At 47.0% G+C, this 20,161-nt stretch overlaps 1 protein-coding gene across 10 annotated transcripts in view; it reads right to left on the reverse strand.

Moving 5' to 3' along the window:
- PITPNM2 (phosphatidylinositol transfer protein membrane associated 2) overlaps positions 1-20,161 on the reverse strand; it is a 316,237-nt gene that overhangs the window by 76,726 nt on the left and 219,350 nt on the right. For all 10 annotated transcript variants that reach the window (XM_029571362.1, XM_029571365.1, XM_029571370.1 and 7 more), the window contains 3 exons: positions 19,131-19,375; positions 17,923-18,112; positions 16,810-16,929 (listed from right to left, as the gene is read on the reverse strand). In XM_029571362.1, the coding sequence (XP_029427222.1) occupies positions 16,810-16,929; positions 17,923-18,112; positions 19,131-19,375 (555 nt within the window). The remainder of the gene's footprint in view (positions 1-16,809; positions 16,930-17,922; positions 18,113-19,130; positions 19,376-20,161) is intronic.

A 20,161-nucleotide genomic window follows, 5' to 3' on the forward strand; every position in this document is an offset into this window, starting at 1 on the left:
CCCCGAAAGCATCTCCGGAAGGTACCTGCAAACCGAGAAGACTTAGGCTTGTCTTCTGGGAGTTTATAAACTTTATTGTCTCCAAGGTCCTTGATAAGTTGTTCTGGCTGTTCTCCAAACAAAAGCTTACCCTTAAAAGGGAAGGAACCCAGCTGAGACTTAGAGGTAGAATCTGCCGCCCAATGGCAGAGCCATAAAAGCCTTCTAGTGGAAACTGCCGAGGACATTGTGCGAGCAGAAGTTCTAAGGAGATCGTATAACGCGTCAGCCGTGTAGGCAACTGCTGACTCCATACGGTTCGCCTGATCAGTCTCCTCAGGAGAAAGTTCCTGAGACGTGAGCAACTGTTGAACCCATCGTAAGGTGGCCCTCTGCATAAAGCTGCTGCAAACTGCAGCCCTTACCCCCCAAAGCCGAAACTTCAAAAATGCGTTTAAGTAAAATCTCCAATTTTCTGTCCTGAAGATCCTTCAAGGCCGTTCCTCCCGTAACGGGAATTGTAGTATGATTGACTACGGCCGTAACCGCAGAGTCAACCTGAGGAATTTTAAGCAAACCCAAAGATTCCAAGGGTAAAGGATAGAGCTTATCCATGGCTCTACTAACCCTTAAGGTTGCTTCTGGAGAATCCCATTCTTTAGAAACTATATGAAAAAGTTTTGGATGAAAAGGAAAAGTTTGGGGAGGGGAACGTAGACCGGACAAAACCAAATCCCCCTGAGAAGGGTCTGAAATCTGAGATGGTGAAGGAATTTCCAACTCACCTACTAGTACATGCGTAATCAGAGGATCCAATTGTTCTTTACTGAATAACCGGAGCACCTGCGGATCATCTCCTTCCATTGGGGTAGTAGAATCTATATCCCTATTAACATCCGTGTTTGCTAGGTCTGTCAGGGAAAGACCTACAGGTGCTGAGGATTTGGGAATCCCGGAGCCTGCAGCAGTAAATAGGGACCGCTGATCCTGAAATTCCCAAGCCCGAAGTCGAGGGTACAGGATTGACAGGAACTGCCCCTGTATTAGATAGAGCTGCTTCAGCCTCCAGGGAGGCTTTATGCATTAATAGAACGAACTGAGTTGAAAAAGGGGGTTGTTTTTTTAAAATTCCCTCAGGAGCTGAATTTGAGGAAGGAGCAGCATTAGAAGTCAAATTGCGCTGTTTCTCAGGGCTTAACTCCGGTGGGGAGAGAGAAGGATCCTCCCCTTCTTCCCAGCATTGCTCTGCATCGGCTTCCGATGCATTCAAGATGGCCGCCGCTGAGCCCTCGAGGGAGCTTGAACGAAAATGTTTGGCTGCCGGCGCTTCTGAGGCGCTATGAATTTGGGAGGTTCTGGCTGACAGTCTTCCGCGAGGGTCCCTCACCCCCGGGAAGACACCGGGAACAGAGACCCTCGCGGGAGAGCCAGCTCCCCGAAACACCACAAGCAATACAAGGATGCCCCCGCGGCATGAAAACGGCGTGATTTTAAAACTGTGAACCGGGTGAACAATTCCACCCCCTCCGGAGGCCCGGGGAAATATGGCAGGCACAAGTAAGTGATTTGAAAATATATAAATATCCACTACCTTGTAATAAATTTATTTAGTATTCGGTTTTTTTTTGTTTTTTTTTATGTCTCAGGCAAACAGAGGAAGAACGTCTGTGAAGAAAACGAATACTTCCCCCTTTTTATATATATATATATTTTTTAATATGGGTCAAGGTAGGACTAAAGTAGGAGAAAAGTGACCGGCCCACCGGTAAATAGTCTCCTCCACACCGGGCTAGCAGCCAAAATCTCCGGGTATAAGGCTTTAGGGCAACGCCCTGCCTAGCCTGTCAGAGAAATTTTTTTTTTTTTTTTTTTTTTTTAAGTCTGTGAAAATATTTTTATTGATCTAGTCAAAGGTAATAGAAAAGAAAATTAAATAAAACCAAACCTGGTTATACAAGTAAAGATACACTTAGAAAGCATCAGGACAGCAGGTCATGCCTCTGCATCTGCTGGAGTCAGAGAGATACTGAAGAGGACGCAGGTGGCACACCAGGTAATTAAGAGGGGGGCCTTTTTTCAGTTGTCTGACTCCATCTGCTGGAGGGGGGCATAACCAAGCAGTCTGGACTGATCCTGGTACGTACAGGGAACAAGTGAATTCCCTTACAACCAAAGTAGTCCAACCAGACTGGGGGAGCGGCTGCCCCTGCAGAGAGGGTAAACAGTTTCCAACTAGCGGAAATGCTTTTGAAAATGACCCTCCTTCTACCTGTCCTCAAAACAGATAGAAGGAAGGTCTAAGTCCTCTCTTAGGTCCACCACCCGCTGTGCCGCCAGCTCAGCCAAGCGAGTGTCCTGATACCTCCCCCTGAGTGGATACCAAGCTGATATTTATCATTCACTTGCATAAACGTAGGAAATGGGGGAGATCCTGCTTCTGCTTTAACTCTTCTAAAGTTAGCAATCTGAGTCTCTGCTCTCATCTACCGGGTACCCGAATTGTGGCTACTCGTTTCATGCCATTTAGGAGACGGCCTTCTGTAACACTTCAGGAAAATCCCTATGGCCACAACTTCATAAATGGGGACAACTCAGTTTTCGCCCCCAGTCTTGCTCCACCCACCTCGATGTCAGCTGAACGTTTCCAAACTTTCCACATTTCCCACATCTCTAAGCATCCTACGATCCTTCGGATGCGTATTTATTGGTCGATAAAGGATCTGTAATCAAACCCCATTTTTAGGTAGATAAAAGTGAGTTTACCTGCACGAAAGCTTTTGATTACTGATCCCCCTCCCCCGCCAAAGCCTGTAAGGCCCATTTATATCTGCCCGTTTTCCTTTCCTGTTAAAATGCTGCAGACTCATCTCCAACGATGCCATCATTGCCCCAGCACAGAGGATCCCTCTGTAATCTCGGCTCCACGGACCGAGCTGGTGATACACTAGAGAAAGGCCTGGTCTAGCACCCAAGAGAAGAGGGGCAGCTTAAGCTTATTGCTCTGGTGCTGTTCACCATCGATTCTGTGCATCACTGAGATTAGCAGCCAAAGGAAGAGAGCGCTTTGTTGCATGCTCCAATCTATTAACATTAACTTCCATCTTTCTATCATACTGACTTCACATTTCAGCAAGCAAACAACGGATTTTCGTAGCCATCATGCACTGAAAATTGAAGACGCCAGGCTGCTTGTGGTATCACTTGACAGGACAAAAAGAAACAGATTTTAGTCTAGCTGTAATTCCTTCCTCCTATCACCCTGCATTCTCCTGTAAAGGGACCTCACCATTTACAAACCCTGATTTCTTCTTTCCATTTGCCTCTAACCGGATGGCTCAGGAAAGGCTCCAGTGTTCTGCTTTCCCTAGGTCGTTTGTGGCCTAAAGCCAGAGAGAGTCTCAGTGCCTCCTGCATTAGTTGCCCGCAATGGAGACACCAAGCAGATGCTGTGCAGACATCTCTCACTTAATGCATTGCAATTTTACAGCAAAGGAGAAAACACCGCTGCTCCTTTGAAATCTAATGAAAATCAAAGCATAAAGGGGAAGCTGTTAACTGCTAACCAAATTAGTTTAGCAGAAAAGCAATGAGCATCTTAGGAAAAAAATCACAGAACAAGAGCAAGAATGCCACGGCACAGCTCACAAAACATTTTCATTAAAAACGCAGCACAAGATTTCCCTTCCTCCCTATTCTCAATCAGCCCCCTCTTGCAGACACAAGAGACTGTGTTTAGGAACTGCCCTGAGCGTTCTGTCCCCAGATCGGGAGCACGATGAATTTCGAGGAGCCTGGCAGCCTTCACAAGCACAGGATTTGCAGTTAGTGAAGGCATCAATTCCTGGTTTGCCTGCTTGACACACACACACACACACACAAACTTGCTCTGCTCTCTCACACCTCCCATTTATTTTCATTGATAAGGGTTTTTACTGAAATTTTAGTTTAGAAAATGCATCCTGAAAGTAAAATGACGACTTTGCCCAATCCCAATAAAAAAAAAAGCATTTATCACCACAATAGTCCAATGTAAAATAAAAGTAGATTCATAAACAAAAAGAAAATCATGAAATTGTCTTTATATGCTATGCCAATCGTCTGCATGAAGAGGCTATGCTCTGTTTTTATGTGCACGTCTTACTTTGCATCAATATTTCCACAGGCAAGAAATGCAAGCTTGGTGCAAAGCTTTGAGTACGAGACTTCAGGTGTCACACACTATTGGAGCAGACTCCTCAGCTCGTCCCTCCTTACACAGAACTTAACGAAACCGAGCACACGAAGACGGTCCGGCTAAGTAAAAGCATTGATGCTGAAATCATTAAAGCAAAAAACTAAAACAACGGTGAAAACCACTTGGAAAAAAAAAAAAAAAAGCAGCAGCACAGAAAAGGAGTGGATCAGCGTCGGCCCTGGCCTCGCTCCCCACAACCAGGAAAGCCAAAGCAGGTGCGTGCCAACGTGAAAGGGACAAATCCCGAGCTGAACGTTTACTCCCAGCTTTCACGTTAATTGAAAGTTAAATAGAACGCTCGCCGGCCGTATCCAGGGAAGATGCAGCTTTGCAGGGGTGGCCTGGCTTGCCCCAGTTTTAAACCTTCATACTAAAGCTGCAATACCTAAAGCAGCTGCGTTCTCCCTTCACCTCCCTCTCCCGGGCTCAACGGATGCACAGGGAAAGAGTCTCCTTCAGTGGTGGGGATTTCTGGGAGGAAGAGGAGAGAGAGAGAGGGCAGCCAGAAAATAAAAGGTGGTCCGTGCAGAGGCCGCTGTGCTAAATGAAGCCCCTTTTCACCCAGCCGAGTCTAAAGAATCAAGAAGATTTGGTTCAAGAGCCGCAACCAAAGATACCTTCTAGGATTCTCAAGGAAGGGAAAGCTAGTCAAGAAATATATATATTTTTTTTATAGATTTAATAATGAAAGGCTTCACCTTAAATATATTTTGCTTGTTACTTCTTTAATTGCCATACATCCATGCAGAAAAGCGAACCATATTCTAATCCCGTTTTATCAATACTGCCGGAGACAGACTGACAGAGCCCCACATCATTTAGAGATACAGATCTTTAGGGGTCCGTTTTCAGCTGTTGAGCGGCCCCGCTGAATATACCTGGCTAACCTTAGACCTGCCTACAGCATGGCCAGTTAGCCGGCTGGGGTCATCGGAACACCCATATAGAAACATAGAAACATAGAAATGACGGCAGAAGAAGACCAAACGGCCCATCCAGTCCGCCCAGCAAGCTTTCACACTTATTTTTCTCATATTTATCTGTTACTCTGACCGCTGAGGTCAGGGCTCTTATTGGTAACTTTTTGTTCTAAAAAATTCTAGCTGGGTTAAAAGTTAGCCGGATAGGTCGCCGAATATTGAAGCCAAGCCGTTTACTCACAGTACCCGAACGTAATCTGCTTTGAAGTGCCTGAAAAAGCAGAATATAAATCAAATAAATTTAGACAGCTAACTTTTCAGTCATCCATCCGAATGGCTTTTGAATATCTATTCCCCTCAATAATTAAAGTTATAAAGGATTACCATCTAAAACCTAGAAACAGTAATTGGACGAATGGAATGACAGCGTCCCCCTGTCTCTGGAAACGAAGAATAACTGTTTGGATACACTTTTAGACCGGGATCAAGAGAGGGTAATCCATAAACATAGTCTTCCTCTTCTGAGGCTCGTAAACTGCACTTTTCTTTCTGGAGGGCTCTCTAGCCCCAGACTGTCTATTCTGGGGCTGGCTTGTGACACCAGTGAGGACTGCGTGGTCTTGATCCAAGAGCGCGCTCTCTCTCTCTGGGTTAGCGATCTGTGCCTGGGAGGACCTGGGCCTGGCGGAGCCCGGCAGCTCTGGCTGCATTAGTTGTGTGTGTGGCACGAGTTCACATCACACTCCTTCCTATGGCAGCTGTTGCTGCGCAGGGAGATTTGTGTCTCTCAATCCGTCCTGCGGGTCTATTTGAGGTGTGGAACCCCCAACGTCTTTCCCTGCTGGAGCTCGTTTGGGCTTCGGCTGCCTCAAAATAAATAAATAAATACATAAATAAAATAACGTATGCTTAATGACAAAAAGGCGGAACGGTGGTGCCTCCTGCACTATGGGCTTTTAAATACTGGAGTCATAGGAGACGCTCATCTTGCAGCTCTTCCTGGATGCCAGAATGGTTGCTGCAAAGCATCACAAGCTCAAGGCTAGCAGGAAGGACTAAGGCGGCAGGCGAGAGAAACGGGTTCTCTGAAAGAAATGGCGAATGTCAGCGTGGAGTAAGCACGCAGTGTGCAGGATGGCCCTTTGCTAGGAGAACGAAAGCCCTAACGTGCAGAATGCATGAGCACATGTGGCCGAGCAGAGACATCTCCCTGGGCTCGCAGGTGCTGGATTATAGTTTATTGATATTATGTTTACAGAGAAAACTCTGTATTCCTGCTGAAAGAGCGATAGGCAACTCTTACTGATGTCTGGCTGAAAGCTGAAATATTACATCTTGCATAATTCAGAATCGTTGGCCTGGTGTTTTCAGCTTATAATGCGACAGAAGTTCAATGCTGTAAGTGGCATTAACATGTTATCTTTATACAAAATGAATGAAGCTGAAAAATAAAAAAAATAAAAACCTTAGAATAAAAAGCATTAAACATATATCATGGTGCAAATCGATCAGCTCTGCTCCCAAAGCTCAAACTTCTCCTTTTGAATAGGCCGGAGGTTCTGGCAGCAGATTGCAAGGGATCCCCAATCTCCCCATAGTGTGACCCCCACTCACTCCACCCCTCAGCTGGCTCTAGGCTATAAGTACTCCAGCTCCCTTATAAGGATTTCTAGCCCTCTTAAAAAAAAAATAACACACCACAATATCCAAATTGTTCTACCCAGTTTCATCTGATACATCAGCTACCAGTGCAACCTATTTTTAGCTGGAAAAGCAAAGGCAGCCAGGAATAATATGCCCAGCTGCTTCAATTTTCCACCTGAGGGGGCTGATAACCTTTGACATGATGAAAGAAAACCCAGACGCTGCTTATATTGAGAGAACGAGAGCTGCCGAGATGCCGTCACACAGCGCTCTGAGTTATACCCAGAGGATCATACACTGCACCAGTTTCCACATAGAAAAGGGAACCACAGAGCCATTACTGCACACAGAAGAGGGACTGTGGTGCTATCACCACACACAGAGAACAGGGGCTGCAGACCACCACCAAATACATGCACAGGTTTAAATCCGGAGAATGGGGGCCGCAGGACTGCTGCAATGCACAGGAGGAGACCACAGAGCCACAAGCCTATGCAGCATAGCCAAAAGACCCAGTGGGCCACAGAGCCACTACAGCACACCAGGTTATACCCAGAAAAAGGAGGCCACGCAACCACCACCTCCATGCAGCGCACCGGGTTATACCCAGAAAAAGGAGGCCATGCAACCACCACCTCATGCAGCGCACCAGGTTATACCCAGAAAAAGGGGGCCACGCAACTACCACCACACATACAGTGCACCGGGTTATACCCTGAAAAAGGGGACCACGCAACCACTACACACATGGCACACTGAGTTATACTCAGAAAAAGGGGGCCACGCAGCCACCACACACGGGGCACACTGGGTTATACCCAGAGGACCATACACTGCACCAGTTTCCACATAGAAAAGGGAACCACAGAGCCATTACTGCACACAGAACAGGGACTGTGGCGCTATCACCACACACAGAGAACAGGGGCTGCAGACCACCACCAAATGCATGCACAGGTTTAAATCCGGAGAATGGGGGCCGCAGAACTGCTGCAATGCACAGGAGGAGACCACAGAGCCACAAGCCTATGCAGCATAGCCAAAAATACCCAGAGGGCCACAGAGCCACTACAGGATACAGCACACCAGGTTATACCCAGAACAAGGGGGCCACACAACCACCACCACCACCACATACAGCGCACCGGGTTATACCCAGAAAAAGGAGGCCACGCAACCACCACCTCCATGCAGCGCACCGGGTTATACCCAGAAAAAGGAGGCCACGCAACCACTACACACACAGACACTGGGTTATACCCAGAAAAAGGGGGCCACGCAACCACTACACACATGGCACACTGGGTTATACCCAGAAAAAGGAGGCCACGCAACCACTACACACGGCACACCGGGTTATACTAAGAACAGTATTCCTGTCTGTAAACATTCCCAGAGGGAAAGCAGAGCTCCCAGGAGTTACACGCATCATTTCTTTTGTTAAGCCCAACTCCTGTGTGCTGTTTCTAGCGTAAGAAGCCTAATCTGTAACCTTCACGACACATTAGAACTCTTAAAAAGTGGGAGTTTGGGGGGCGCTGTTCTGCCGGAGACGGTGATGGCCGCTTAAATTTGAGCTCTCCCTCCCGGATTATAAAAGCGCTGCTAAAGGGACTTTTTACTCACAGAAAATTGCAGGATATATAGCCTAACTAGAGCGGGTACTCTCTATGATGGCAGGAAAGCGGAAAACCACTGACCTGAAGCAGTTTTCCTTTTCTAAACTACCGCCTGAAATGTCGGAGGTACACGAGGCTAGGCCGGAGCAGGCCGCGCTTGAGAGTGCCGCAGTAGATTCTGATGTACCCCCGGGAAGCGCGGCAGTCGCAGAAATCGAGGTCCCGGCGAGTATAACTCAGCTGCGAGATGAGATTCGGGGCTGGTTTATAGAATTTCGGGCGGATCTCATGACTTATAAACAAGACCTTCTCGCCTCTATCTCTGACCTCCGGGAGGATTTCGCAGCGCTGGGACAGCGTGTAGATGAGGTTGACGTCCGGACCGAGGGACATGCGGCAGCTATAAATACTTTAAATGAGCAACAGGGTGCCATGAGCGATGAGCTGTCCTCCCTTCAAGATAAACTAGAGGATCTTGAAAATCGCTCTCGCCGCTGCAATCTAAGGATCCGGGGTGTCCCTGAATCGGCAGCCTACACTAACGCCGGTGAGGTCGCTGGGCTTATCTGCAAGTTTCTTCTTAATGAGGGCAATATACCTAATCCAGACCCCTCGACTCAGCCGGCTATCAAATTGGAAAGGGCACACAGGGCACTTGGACCCAGGTCTGATGCCAAACCCAGGGACTTGGTGTTGTGCTTCCACAGTTTTACCCAGAAAACTGCGATCATGGAGGCAGCCAGGAAACAGAACAACTGGATGTGGGAAGGACACCCTATCTCCATTTTTCAGGACCTAGCCTCCATCACGCTACGGCGGCGGTTCGAGCTACGGGAAGTTACCGCTTTTCTGCGCCAGGAAAATATCAGATATAAATGGACTTTCCCGTTCGGGCTCCAATTTGATGTGAAAGGGTCAACGCACAGGATTAAAACCCTGCATGCCGCAGTGGCGGTCTTGGAGAAAGCAGGCTTTCGCCTCCCCATTGCCACTAATCAGCCCAAGACTGCCTCCCGTAAATTGGTTGACCAACCTAGGTGGCACAGGGTGGGCAAAGGTGGTAAACGCCTTCGTAGGCACTCAGAAGAATCGAGATCAGCCCTGTCGGATCAAGGTTGACTTGCTAATGCTTCCAGTTTCCGTCCTGGATTAATTTACAGTTTAGGTACCATTGATGGTCACCTGTTTCAGTTGTATCTCTGTATATCTATTTATGCTTTAAGGATTCAGAGTTCTTCTGCGAGTACATGTGTGTTTGTATTGCCATGTTCTTAGTTTATGATATCTTCTTGAAATGTATGTAATCTGGGGGGGAGGGGTATTGATGGCGGTTGTTCACGCCCGGTTTGGAGGCCCTCCTGTTCATGGTTCTCACCATCTCTTGTGATGGATGGTGGGGGGGAGGTGGGAGGGGAGGGGGAGATTGGGGGGGTGTTTCTTCTCTAACTGGTTGGTTACAATATCTTGTTTATATGAACAGTCCACGGCTTAAAATTGTGGGAGTACATAGTTCGCCAGGGGTCATCTTACTCTATAGATTATGGCGGGGATGTTGAGGTTTGTCTCCATTAATGTCAAGGGTCTTAATCATCACCATAAACGGGCCCTGTTGGAGAGGGAGTTGGAGACCCATAAAGCTACGGTTGGGTTTATACAGGAGACTCATCTCCGTAAGCGATATGAACACTTACTGCGCTTTCGGCAATTCCCACATAGGTACCTAGCGGCAAGTACTAAAGATTCTAAATTTGCGGGTGTGGGAATCTTATTAGCCCGGGATCTCCCGCATGAGGTTCTTGCATTTGTGCCCGATCCTCACGGTAGATATGTGATAGTGAAACTTCGCATCGGAGACGAGGTGTTCACTATGGTCACTGTATATGCCCCTAACACGGGACAGAGCACCTTCTTCCGCAAACTGGACAATATCTTGCTTATGCATGCGGAAGGACCATTGATATTTATTTATTTATTTATTTATTTATTTAAATTCTTTTAATATACCGATGCTCAAGACCAGGTCTTATCGTACCGGTTTACAATGAACTAGGGGGAAAAAACCAGTTAACAATGGAAGCAAGAAATTACAGTATAACAGGGAATGTGGAATATTAGGGGGGGACTTTAATGTCACGTTGAATCCCGCCTTGGACAACTCCGGGCAGTCTTCACTTATCTACCGGGGAGCGAGGTCCTCATTACTCTCTTTAATGGCCCGGTGGGATCTTAAAGATATCTGGCGACAGAGGTTTCCAATTACAAGAGCTTATACGTTCTACTCGCACGCACATCAATCCTATTCGCGGATTGATTTTTTTCTGGTGGACTCTAGGATACAAAATAGAGTGGTTGGGGGGGACATTGATCCCATCACTTGGACGGATCATGGCCCAGTAACTATGGTAATTACATTATCCAAGGCCCTTTCAGGACAAAGATTTTGGAGGTTAAATGAAACTTTATTGGCAGATAAGATCTTTGTGACGAAATTGGGACAAGAGCTGCTAGCTTATTTTCAGCATAACGACAACCCAGAGTGTGCGCCACCATTGCTGTGGGAATGTTCTAAGGCGGTGGCTCGCGGTCTGCTTATTTCGCAGGCGACATATTGTAAAAAGGTGAAGGGGGAACGTAGAGCACTCTTGCACGACCTTATTGCCCAATTATCTAGGCAGCATCAAGTTAGGCAAAGCCAAAAAATCTATAATCAGCTAGAAAAAGCCCGGTCGGAACTTCAGTCGCTAGATCTTGCCACGACTAATTTGGCTTTAAATATTACCAAACAGCAGTTTTACGAGGAAGGGGATAAGGCAGGCCGCATGTTGGCCCGACGTCTAAAGGTGGTCCTTGCCCAAAACAATATAGCTAAACTTAAAGACCCCATGGGTGAGATGGTCACGACTTCTGACGATATTCGTCACTGCTTCACGGAGTTCTATGCGGCTCTTTATGCTAAAGATTCTGCTATAACTGACAAGGATATTGACTGTTATTTGACTCCGGTTGCTTTACCGACCCTGACCCCCGAACAGCAAGAGAGGCTAGAGGGACCTATTACTGCGGCTGAGGTCCAATATGCTATTAAATTGTTGAAGGTGGGCAAGGCTCCAGGCCTTGATGGCCTCTCAGGGAGTTACTATAAAAAATTGACGCACACCTTGGCCAAGCCCCTCACTGACATGTTTAATTCTTTGCGGGGCGAAGCGCGGCTAGCTCCCCATTCTAATGTAGCGGGTATCACGGTCATCGCAAAGCCGGGGAGGGACCCTGACCTCTGCGGCTCTTACCGTCCGATCTCTCTGATCAACCTTGATCTTAAGATACTGGCCCGGGTCTTAGCGGAACGCTTGAAGATTATATTACCCAATTTAATTTACAATGACCAGGTTGGCTTTATTCCAGATCGAATGGCCAGTGACAATATTCGCAAAGTAATTGATCTGATTGACTGGGTACAGGTTAAACAAATACCAGCAGTCCTCCTGGCCATTGATGCTGAAAAAGCCTTTGATCTGGTTCATTGGCCCTTCTTATTTAAAGTCCTGCAAAAAATGGTCTTTGGTCCATATTTTCAGTGCTGGGTACAGGCCCTCTACGACTCCCCACAGGCTAGGGTAAAGGTGAATGGTGGATATGGCCCTTGTTTCCCTATTCAGAGGGGTACTCGGCAGGGATGCCCTCTGTCTCCTATGCTTTTTGCCCTTTTTTTGGAGCCGCTGGCCTCGAAGGTCCGAGCTTCCTCCCAGGTGGTGGGAGTTGAGTTACAGGGCATTCACTGTAAAATGTCGCTTTTTGCGGACGATGTCCTCTTTACGCTGACGAATCCCTTTGATTCTCTCACAGCTGTGAGGGGTGAACTGGAAGCTTTTCAGAGAGTAGCGGGTTTCAGGGTCAACCACGATAAATCTGAGCTCTTGAACCTTACTCTGCCACCTTTGGAAGTTGAGCGTATAAAGGCGGTGTTCCCCTTCCGATGGGCAACCCATTTTATTAAATATTTGGGGGTTCATATTGGAGCACATACCTCTGATTTATTTCGCCTTAATTACACCAAACTTTGGCAGAAAATTGAAGGGGATCTACATCGTTGGGGCAGGGAAGCCTTCTCTTGGATGGGACGTATTGCCATTCTGAAAATGAATGTGCTTCCCCGGTTACTATATCTGTTTTCTACTCTCCCCATATTAGTACCTAAAACGGTTCTAGCGACTTGGCAAAGGAAGCTCTTCGGATATATCTGGAGGAGGAGACCGCCCCGGGTGTCGCGTGCTGTCCTTTATCTCCCCCGTAGAAGTGGGGGGAGGGGAGTCCCTAATTTGACATGGTATCATGGGGCAGCTCAACTACGAGCTATTATTGCCACCTATCAACAACGTGATGTTAAGCAGTGGGTCCGGGTAGAACAAGCTATGATAGCTGTCATGCCTATTCAAGCTCTGTTCTGGCAGCCCAAACACACATACAGGCCTCTTGTTTACTTACCTGGGGCGTTACGGACCACTCTTGCTGTGTGGGCTCAGTGGCGTAACCAGCTTGTCGGACCCTATAGGTATTTTCAGTTGACTCATTTGTTCCATAACACTGATTTTCAGATGGGCTTCCGGTCCCCAGTTTTTCATAGCTGGCAACAGCAGGGAGTGGTCACTATCAGTCATTTATGGACAGGTGGGGAGGTTTTATCTGCACAGGAGTTTCTGCACAAATTTCAAGGGGGAATGGGAGATTTTCTGGAGTGGCTCAGGTTCGGCACTTCCTACAAAGGATTCGGGCTGCACAGATGTTACGTACCACTAATCCTTGTTTGAGACCTTTTGTGATAATGCTGATAAGCTAAGAGGTGTAATTTCTAAATTGTATGGGTTATTAAATGCATTGTCCCCCTTTGCTTTCCCTCACCTTAAAGCATGGGAGACTGAGTTGGGAGTTAGTGTTTCAGATGATGACTGGGAGGTTGTTTTTCATTCTACAGCCAAAAGTTCCATCTCTGCAGCCATACAGGAACATTGTTATAAACTATTGTATAGATGGCACTTGACCCCAGCTCGGTTGCACGTTATGTTTCCACAGCGTTCTGATAAGTGTTGGAGACGGTGTGGCCAGGTGGGCTCCTATCTCCATATTTGGTGGACCTGCCCCATTGTAACTGTCTTCTGGAATGCAGTCGGTGAATGGTTGCGGGCTGTGCTGGGCATGGACATCCCCATGGGACCTCTCCAGGTCTTGCTGAATTTGCCTTGCGAGGATATGGACAAATTTCGGCAAGTCTTTATTTCTCAGGTGTTTATTGCAGCCCGTTGCGAAATTGCCAAGGCCTGGAGGCAGCCTGTTTTACCTTCTCTTCAGTGGTGATCCATAGACTACATATATGTCATCGTATGAGCACCTTACTGCGTTGCGCAGGGACAAGGTCGCTAAATTTCAGCGCATCTGGGAACCTTTTCTAAAATGGATTCAAAACCAATCTACCTAGAGTGTCGGGGGACTGGAGCCCGGTTGGCTTTGAGTGCCTGGACCTCGTACTTTCCAGGGACTGTTCGCCTTATTTACTCTCCGGTGGACTTGATATTACTGACTGTTCTAGTTCATGTTTTTTCTCTTTGGTGATTTGTACTACGAGATATGTTTAGATTATTCTGTATTGGAGCGGCTATAGAGAAGGGGTGGGGAGGGGAGGGGAAGGGGGTCTAGGAGACTGTTTGTTTGAAAACGGTATTGGTCTCATTATGCTATTATGGTATGTTGTCTGTTTAAGGTGATCAATAAAAATTTCATATACAAAAAAAAAAGTGGGAGTTTCTCTCTGGGAGGTGGAAGGGGACATATTTCCAAACCTGGAGGCCTGCTGCAAAGGTTGCAGCTACTCCCCCCTGTGGACTTTACACCGGTTTTTCAAAAAAGGGAAACTAAATGCAGACTTTCCCTTTGAAAGCTGCCCAGGAATAAAGGAACCACAGAGGTGTGCATCTGCTTCTCTCTGCAGGTGAATGTTCCCTGAAGAACAGTGCACACTGCTTTGAAAATCCAAACACACACACACTCTGCCGTCTCCCCTGACCTAAATCTGCTTCCGATTCCACCTGCTATGCCCAAGTACAAGCGGGTACATTGTTCATCCCTGGTTTCAGACACCCTTTCTGCCTGGGTAATGGCTTTGGAAAACTGTGTGTGCGCGCATATCTGCACACGTACATACACACACACACGCACATATACACCTTACATAAAACGTGCCACGTTGGTCAGACCAAACGTCCACAGAGTCCGGCATCCTGTCTCCGACAATGGCCATTCTGGGTCATTAGGAAGTACCCGGCAGATCCAATTCCTCATTGCCCGCTCCCACGGCTAAGCGGTGGCTTTTATCCCTGAACATGCAACCTTCATATTTGTAAACCGTCATGATGGATTTATAATGATGAATTCGAATGACGGTATATACAACCCGATAAATAAATAAATTGCCTATGGACTTTTCCCTCTAGGAACCGGTCTAAACCCAACAATGCTGGATGCCTTCCCCACATCCTTTGACAACAAACTCTACAGAAGGATTATGCGTGGAGTGGAATAGTATTTTCTTAGTTTTAAAATCTGCTACTCGTTTTCCTGGAGCGTCTCTAGACTTAGCACTACCTGAAAGAGGGAACATAAATAACTGTTCCCACCCCACTCCATGAGTTTATAAATCTCTATCAAATCCCCTCTCGGCTCTCTCTTCTCCAAGCTGAAAGCCCGGCCTATTTAGCCTTTCTTCTTCAGGAAGCCGCTCCATCCCCAAAATCACACTTAGAACCCCTTCTTTTTACCTGGTTCTGCTACGTCTTTTTTGAGATAGGGCAACCAGAACTGCAAACAATACTCAAAGTGCAGTTACATCATGGATCGAAAGTGGCATTATGATGATATTTAATCCTTCATTCCCAACTGTCTATTTGCTTTTTTTTTTTGACAGCCTCAGCACACTGAGCTAAGGATTTCGACATTGTCCACAATGACTCCAAGATCTTTTTCCTGGGTGTTGACTCCTAACGTGGAAGCCCATATCCATAGCCGCGTCGTTGAATATCCACATAACTTAGCTGGATAAGTTATATCCAGCTAAGTAACTTAGCCATTTAGGCTTTAAATATCCATCTCGATATTTTGATTCTATAGCAATGTTCTTTAAGGAAACGTATGAATATATAACAGCTCCTTACCAGGAAGGCTGCCAATTCAAATAGGAAAAAAATGTGATTAAAATCTTCTCTTGTTTAAAAATCAATCCTGCACGAAGAAGCCAGCGAGCAACCTAAGCCCCCCCTTATAAATATACACCCACACATATTTATACAATTTATAGACAATTTATTTCAGTTTGCGTCTTTAATATTGTGATGCCCACTGAGTGATGTCTTAAACCATCAGAGATTCAAAAAAAGCCCCTGAGGAAGATGGGCGGGACTAAGTGTTGTCCCCTTTCATTGGCTCCAAGAAATGCCTTTTCATTGGCTGGTATCATGACTGACATCCTTCAGAACAGGGCTGGAAAACCTCCAGCTTGCAGGCCAAATCCATCCCACAGCTCAATCTCATCTTGCCCTTGGCAAGATCTCCCCACCCCTGGGGGAGAAACAGCTGATGGTGGCACTCACTCCTGCTCCCGCTTCCTTCCTACCCCCTCAACGAGAAACTGCTTATCGCAGTGGCTGCTCCTGGTCCACTCACTAACACCACCTCTTCTGGGTTTAGTTCCCATCATGGGAGCGGGATACCCCCCCTCCCCCGTACCCTCAGCAGGCCTTCCTTCCCCCAGACAAGGTGGCATTTGGCTCCACAAATGGGTGGATCCTGCCCAATGTGGCTCTTCAGCTAAAAATAAGTCCCCCGACCCTGTTTTAGATCAGAAAGGCTTCTGACTTCAACTGCCACAAATAGGTCTGCTTATCAGTTTAAGAAATATATGCAACTTAACCATAAACTGAACTGTTGAATACAAATAATGCTCATGCACAGTTATTGGGGAAATCAGAAAAAAAAAAATACAGAAGGAATGCAGCATTTGAGAACTGGAGATTGTGACCCCTGCCTTGAAGTCCCATAAGGGATATTTAAGCAAGGCAACGGGGTAGATGAAAGCTGCAGATTTATGGAAGCTTGGGGAGTGCTCACGCGCCATCAGCACCAAAAGCTTAAAAAGCTGTGCGCTTCACAGCTGAACAAGGTGCTTGAGCCCAACGCTGACGTCTTTGCATCTTGCTATGGAAACAAACCCGCTTTGCTCGTACAGAGAAGGAAAACTCGGTTGGGAGCTCAGAAAGGCAGGCGTTCAGATTACTTAAGAAATCTGGAGCTCACTATTCCATTTGGTTAAAGTGGAGAACAAGAGGATATGGTACAAACCTCGCCCTTAGAAATTTCACAACGCGCTCACCTGCACGCTGACCACGCTTCCTCGCCGACTACTGTTCTGGCTTTCAGACACAGTTTGGCTGCTGTAGCACAAGGCATCGAATCCCAGGATTCCTCCTACACAATCCCCAATCAGACAGACCTGAAAGAGGAAGCAAAGGCAGAGACCATCTTAAGCCATTTAAGAGGGAAAATCCAGAGATGAAGCAAAGACGACAGCACTTTCTGCAGTCTCATAATAAATGCATAAAATGTTTGGGGTTTTTTTGTTTAATTGGTCTGGGACTGAGGGGGAGGGACTGGACTACCGGTAATCACCCCGTGGGGCTCCAGGCCTTAACCAGCCTGGAGCCCCACGGGGTCACCAACCCCAGCTCCTCAACACCTACGATCAGGGGGGATGGCCCCACTGGGACCTGCCTACCCCCCCCGGGAGGTTGCTCCTGCTGTCCTGCTTGATCTAGAATTTTGGAAAATTAGTTTTGTTTTAACGAGATTTGTCAACACCCCAACAAAAAGGTAAAGACCGCAGGTTTTGCACCACTTCCATCTGCTGGAGACAGAGAAATATTGGGGAGATGTAGGTGGCACACCAGGCTAAGAGGGGGTGCTCTACAAGTTTTTCTCTCTGTCTCCATCTGCTGGAAGGGAGGCAAAACCCAGCAGTCTGGACTGATCCGGGTACGTACCGGGAACATCTTAAGCCATTTAAGAGGAAAAATCCAGAGAAGAAGCAAAGATGACAGCACTTTCAGCAGTCACATAATAAATGCATAAAATGGAATATATTTGCACCAAAGCTGAATCTTAAACTGGAGCCAGATGGTAGCCTTTGAACACCCAACAAAACTCTGATGTGCGGGAAAACAAACACTAGTTTATTCCTAGTAGCCGTACCAGTTCTGGAGAAACTGGTAGAGACATCTTTTAAAGTACCAAAAAATAAAATAATTAAGAGACAGTGCGCCCAAAACCTGCTACCCTAAAGCAAAAGCCCCCGGCCTGTGCTGGAAGGGGAGGCGTACATACCACGTTATCGACAGCAGCACGGACAGCAGTTGACACCTCACAAGGCACAAGTAATAGCTCCTCCTATTCTGAGCCTCGGTCCTGTCCCCCCCCCACCCTCACTGACCTGGCCAGTGAAGGAGATGCCATCCTGGGATTTGATGAACTCCATGTACACCTGGTTGGCTCGCAGGATCACTGTGGCCACGGCCTCCTGGTACTGTGGCGAGGAGGTAGCCAGCAGAGGAAGCGCAGCGAGGGGAATGTGGTCCTGACTGTTGGACAGGCAGCCTTCGTCATAACTGTACGGGCTCAGGCTGTGCACACAAGGGAGAGAGCATCAAAGGCAGAAAACTGAAGCAGCAATCGCATCCAGTATCAAGATGCGTCACTTTACAGGCATGCATGGAAATCCGAAGGATGGGTTTGGTTCTCTAGGACAGGGGACTGATCACTACCTCAGTGCTGAATGGCAATATCTACCTTCCAAACTTATTTTCTCTTTCGGCTGGGGCTGGTAGGGAGGGGCCTTTAATCAACAGTGCCCAACAAGCAACAAATGAATTAAAAGAAAAAGCAAAATATTATTTAATCTGGTCCATTTAAAAGGAAAACCAACCTTCGATCTGGCAAAGCTATAAAACATCCCCCAGGCCTCCAAGACAAAATCTTGAAAGCAAGAAAACAGAAGGCAGCAGGTTTGGTGGTGGTGGGCATCTCTTAGGACCTCAATGATCCACCATAAGCAAACCCACCAACTAGGACTCTGGCAGTAACATCCCATGGTGCATGAAGACCTAACACGTGCTGTGACCAGAATGCTCTCAGACATGCATCTAGTACTTTTTTAATACCCGTTTCAGCTTTGCCCAAGTCTTTATTTTATTTTATTTTTTTTAAAGCTGAGCCCAGTGAAGCATCTTTTTCTATCTCCTTGATATCCCACACTAAAAACAGCCAGCAAGATGCAGTTTAAAGGGAAAGCTTCAAGGGGAGATTTCCATGTCAATTTTCTTTCAACAATTTACTTTGGTTGTAAAATATTTGCTATGAAATTTTTTAAAATCTGGTTTGAATCAATCATTTTAAGGGAGAGCAGTTATCTGGGCCCTAAATCTGGATTTATACAGACTGACTAGCTGACTCCATGTCAGAGACAGGTTAAGCCAATCCTGCTTTTATCCCAGTGCATTCCTGTGGATTTGTACTTCCAGATTCTCCCAAGAACAGCAGGACAAACGGAATAAAGCCAGGACTGTCCCCCCCCAGTGATGGCGCTCTCGTCACTCGATTTAAAGAGCATTCACGCAAAAGCCAGTGGCGTCAGCTGCTCACTTTGATACCAGGGAGAAGGCCTCCGAGCAGATGGCTGGGCACGGGACCAGCCTGACCGCGATGTGTCCAAGAGCAGCGGGGTAGTGCACTCTCATCACTGCATCAAACACGGAGGCAATGGTGTTGACGTCTCCCTGCTTGGAGCTCTGGTCACCGCCTCCCGTGTCCAGAATGTTTCCTCCGTGCAGCACCAGCACCAGCACATGGATCTTGCAGGGCTGCATCAGCGGTTGCACAGATTCATCCTATGGGAAAAAACAAACAAACAAACAGGATGAAAACCTAGAATATGATGGCAGATAGGGATTAAGAGGATCCCATCTGATCTGCCCACAGAAGGACTCTACAATCCCACTCTCAAATCAGTTTTCCATTTCATACGCCAGGCTCATGTCACACTGACTTCTCCAGTGAGTGGATGGGCTCCTTCAATAGACAGACAGCACTGTACAGTTTTCCAGACCTAGAACGAAGGACCCCTATATAAAACGAAACCAGTCAGGTCTATTATGTTCACAAAAAGTTGCATAACTAGTTTAGTTCTCTCTGTTGTGTCATTACTGTGCTCCCCAGAGATTGTGTTCTCTTTAGAAATTCATTAAGCCATCTCTTTTGGCTCTTGGATCGAAGACAGCAGTCCTAACCGGTGGGTATGGAGCCGGCAAGAAGCTTTGTGTAAATTTTTAGGGAAAAAAATATTTATCACAGATTTCTGCTGTTAAAAAAAAAAGTCATCATCATAAAGTAGCAGCGTTTTACTGCAGTTTGAGTAACATAGCCACCAGAGAACAGCTAATTAAAAAGCAATCACTGATCAAACTGCCTCTTACCGTTTAACGCAGAGCCCAGCGTGGGAATGCGACGCGCAGGGTTTCTGAGTTTAAGACTTTCCTCCTTCCTCCAGTTTGCAGCGTATCGCAGCATCTCCCAGGCCTGCAGGCTCCGCCACCACGCGGCAGTCATGCCTGGTGCTTGCGGCACTGGATGCAGGAGGAGGTGAGGGTCCAAGGGTGCCCCTTGGGTGCCCCTCC

This window comes from Rhinatrema bivittatum, chromosome 11, assembly GCF_901001135.1.
Source record: "Rhinatrema bivittatum chromosome 11, aRhiBiv1.1, whole genome shotgun sequence".
In the NCBI taxonomy this organism is placed as follows: Eukaryota; Metazoa; Chordata; class Amphibia; order Gymnophiona; family Rhinatrematidae; genus Rhinatrema; species Rhinatrema bivittatum.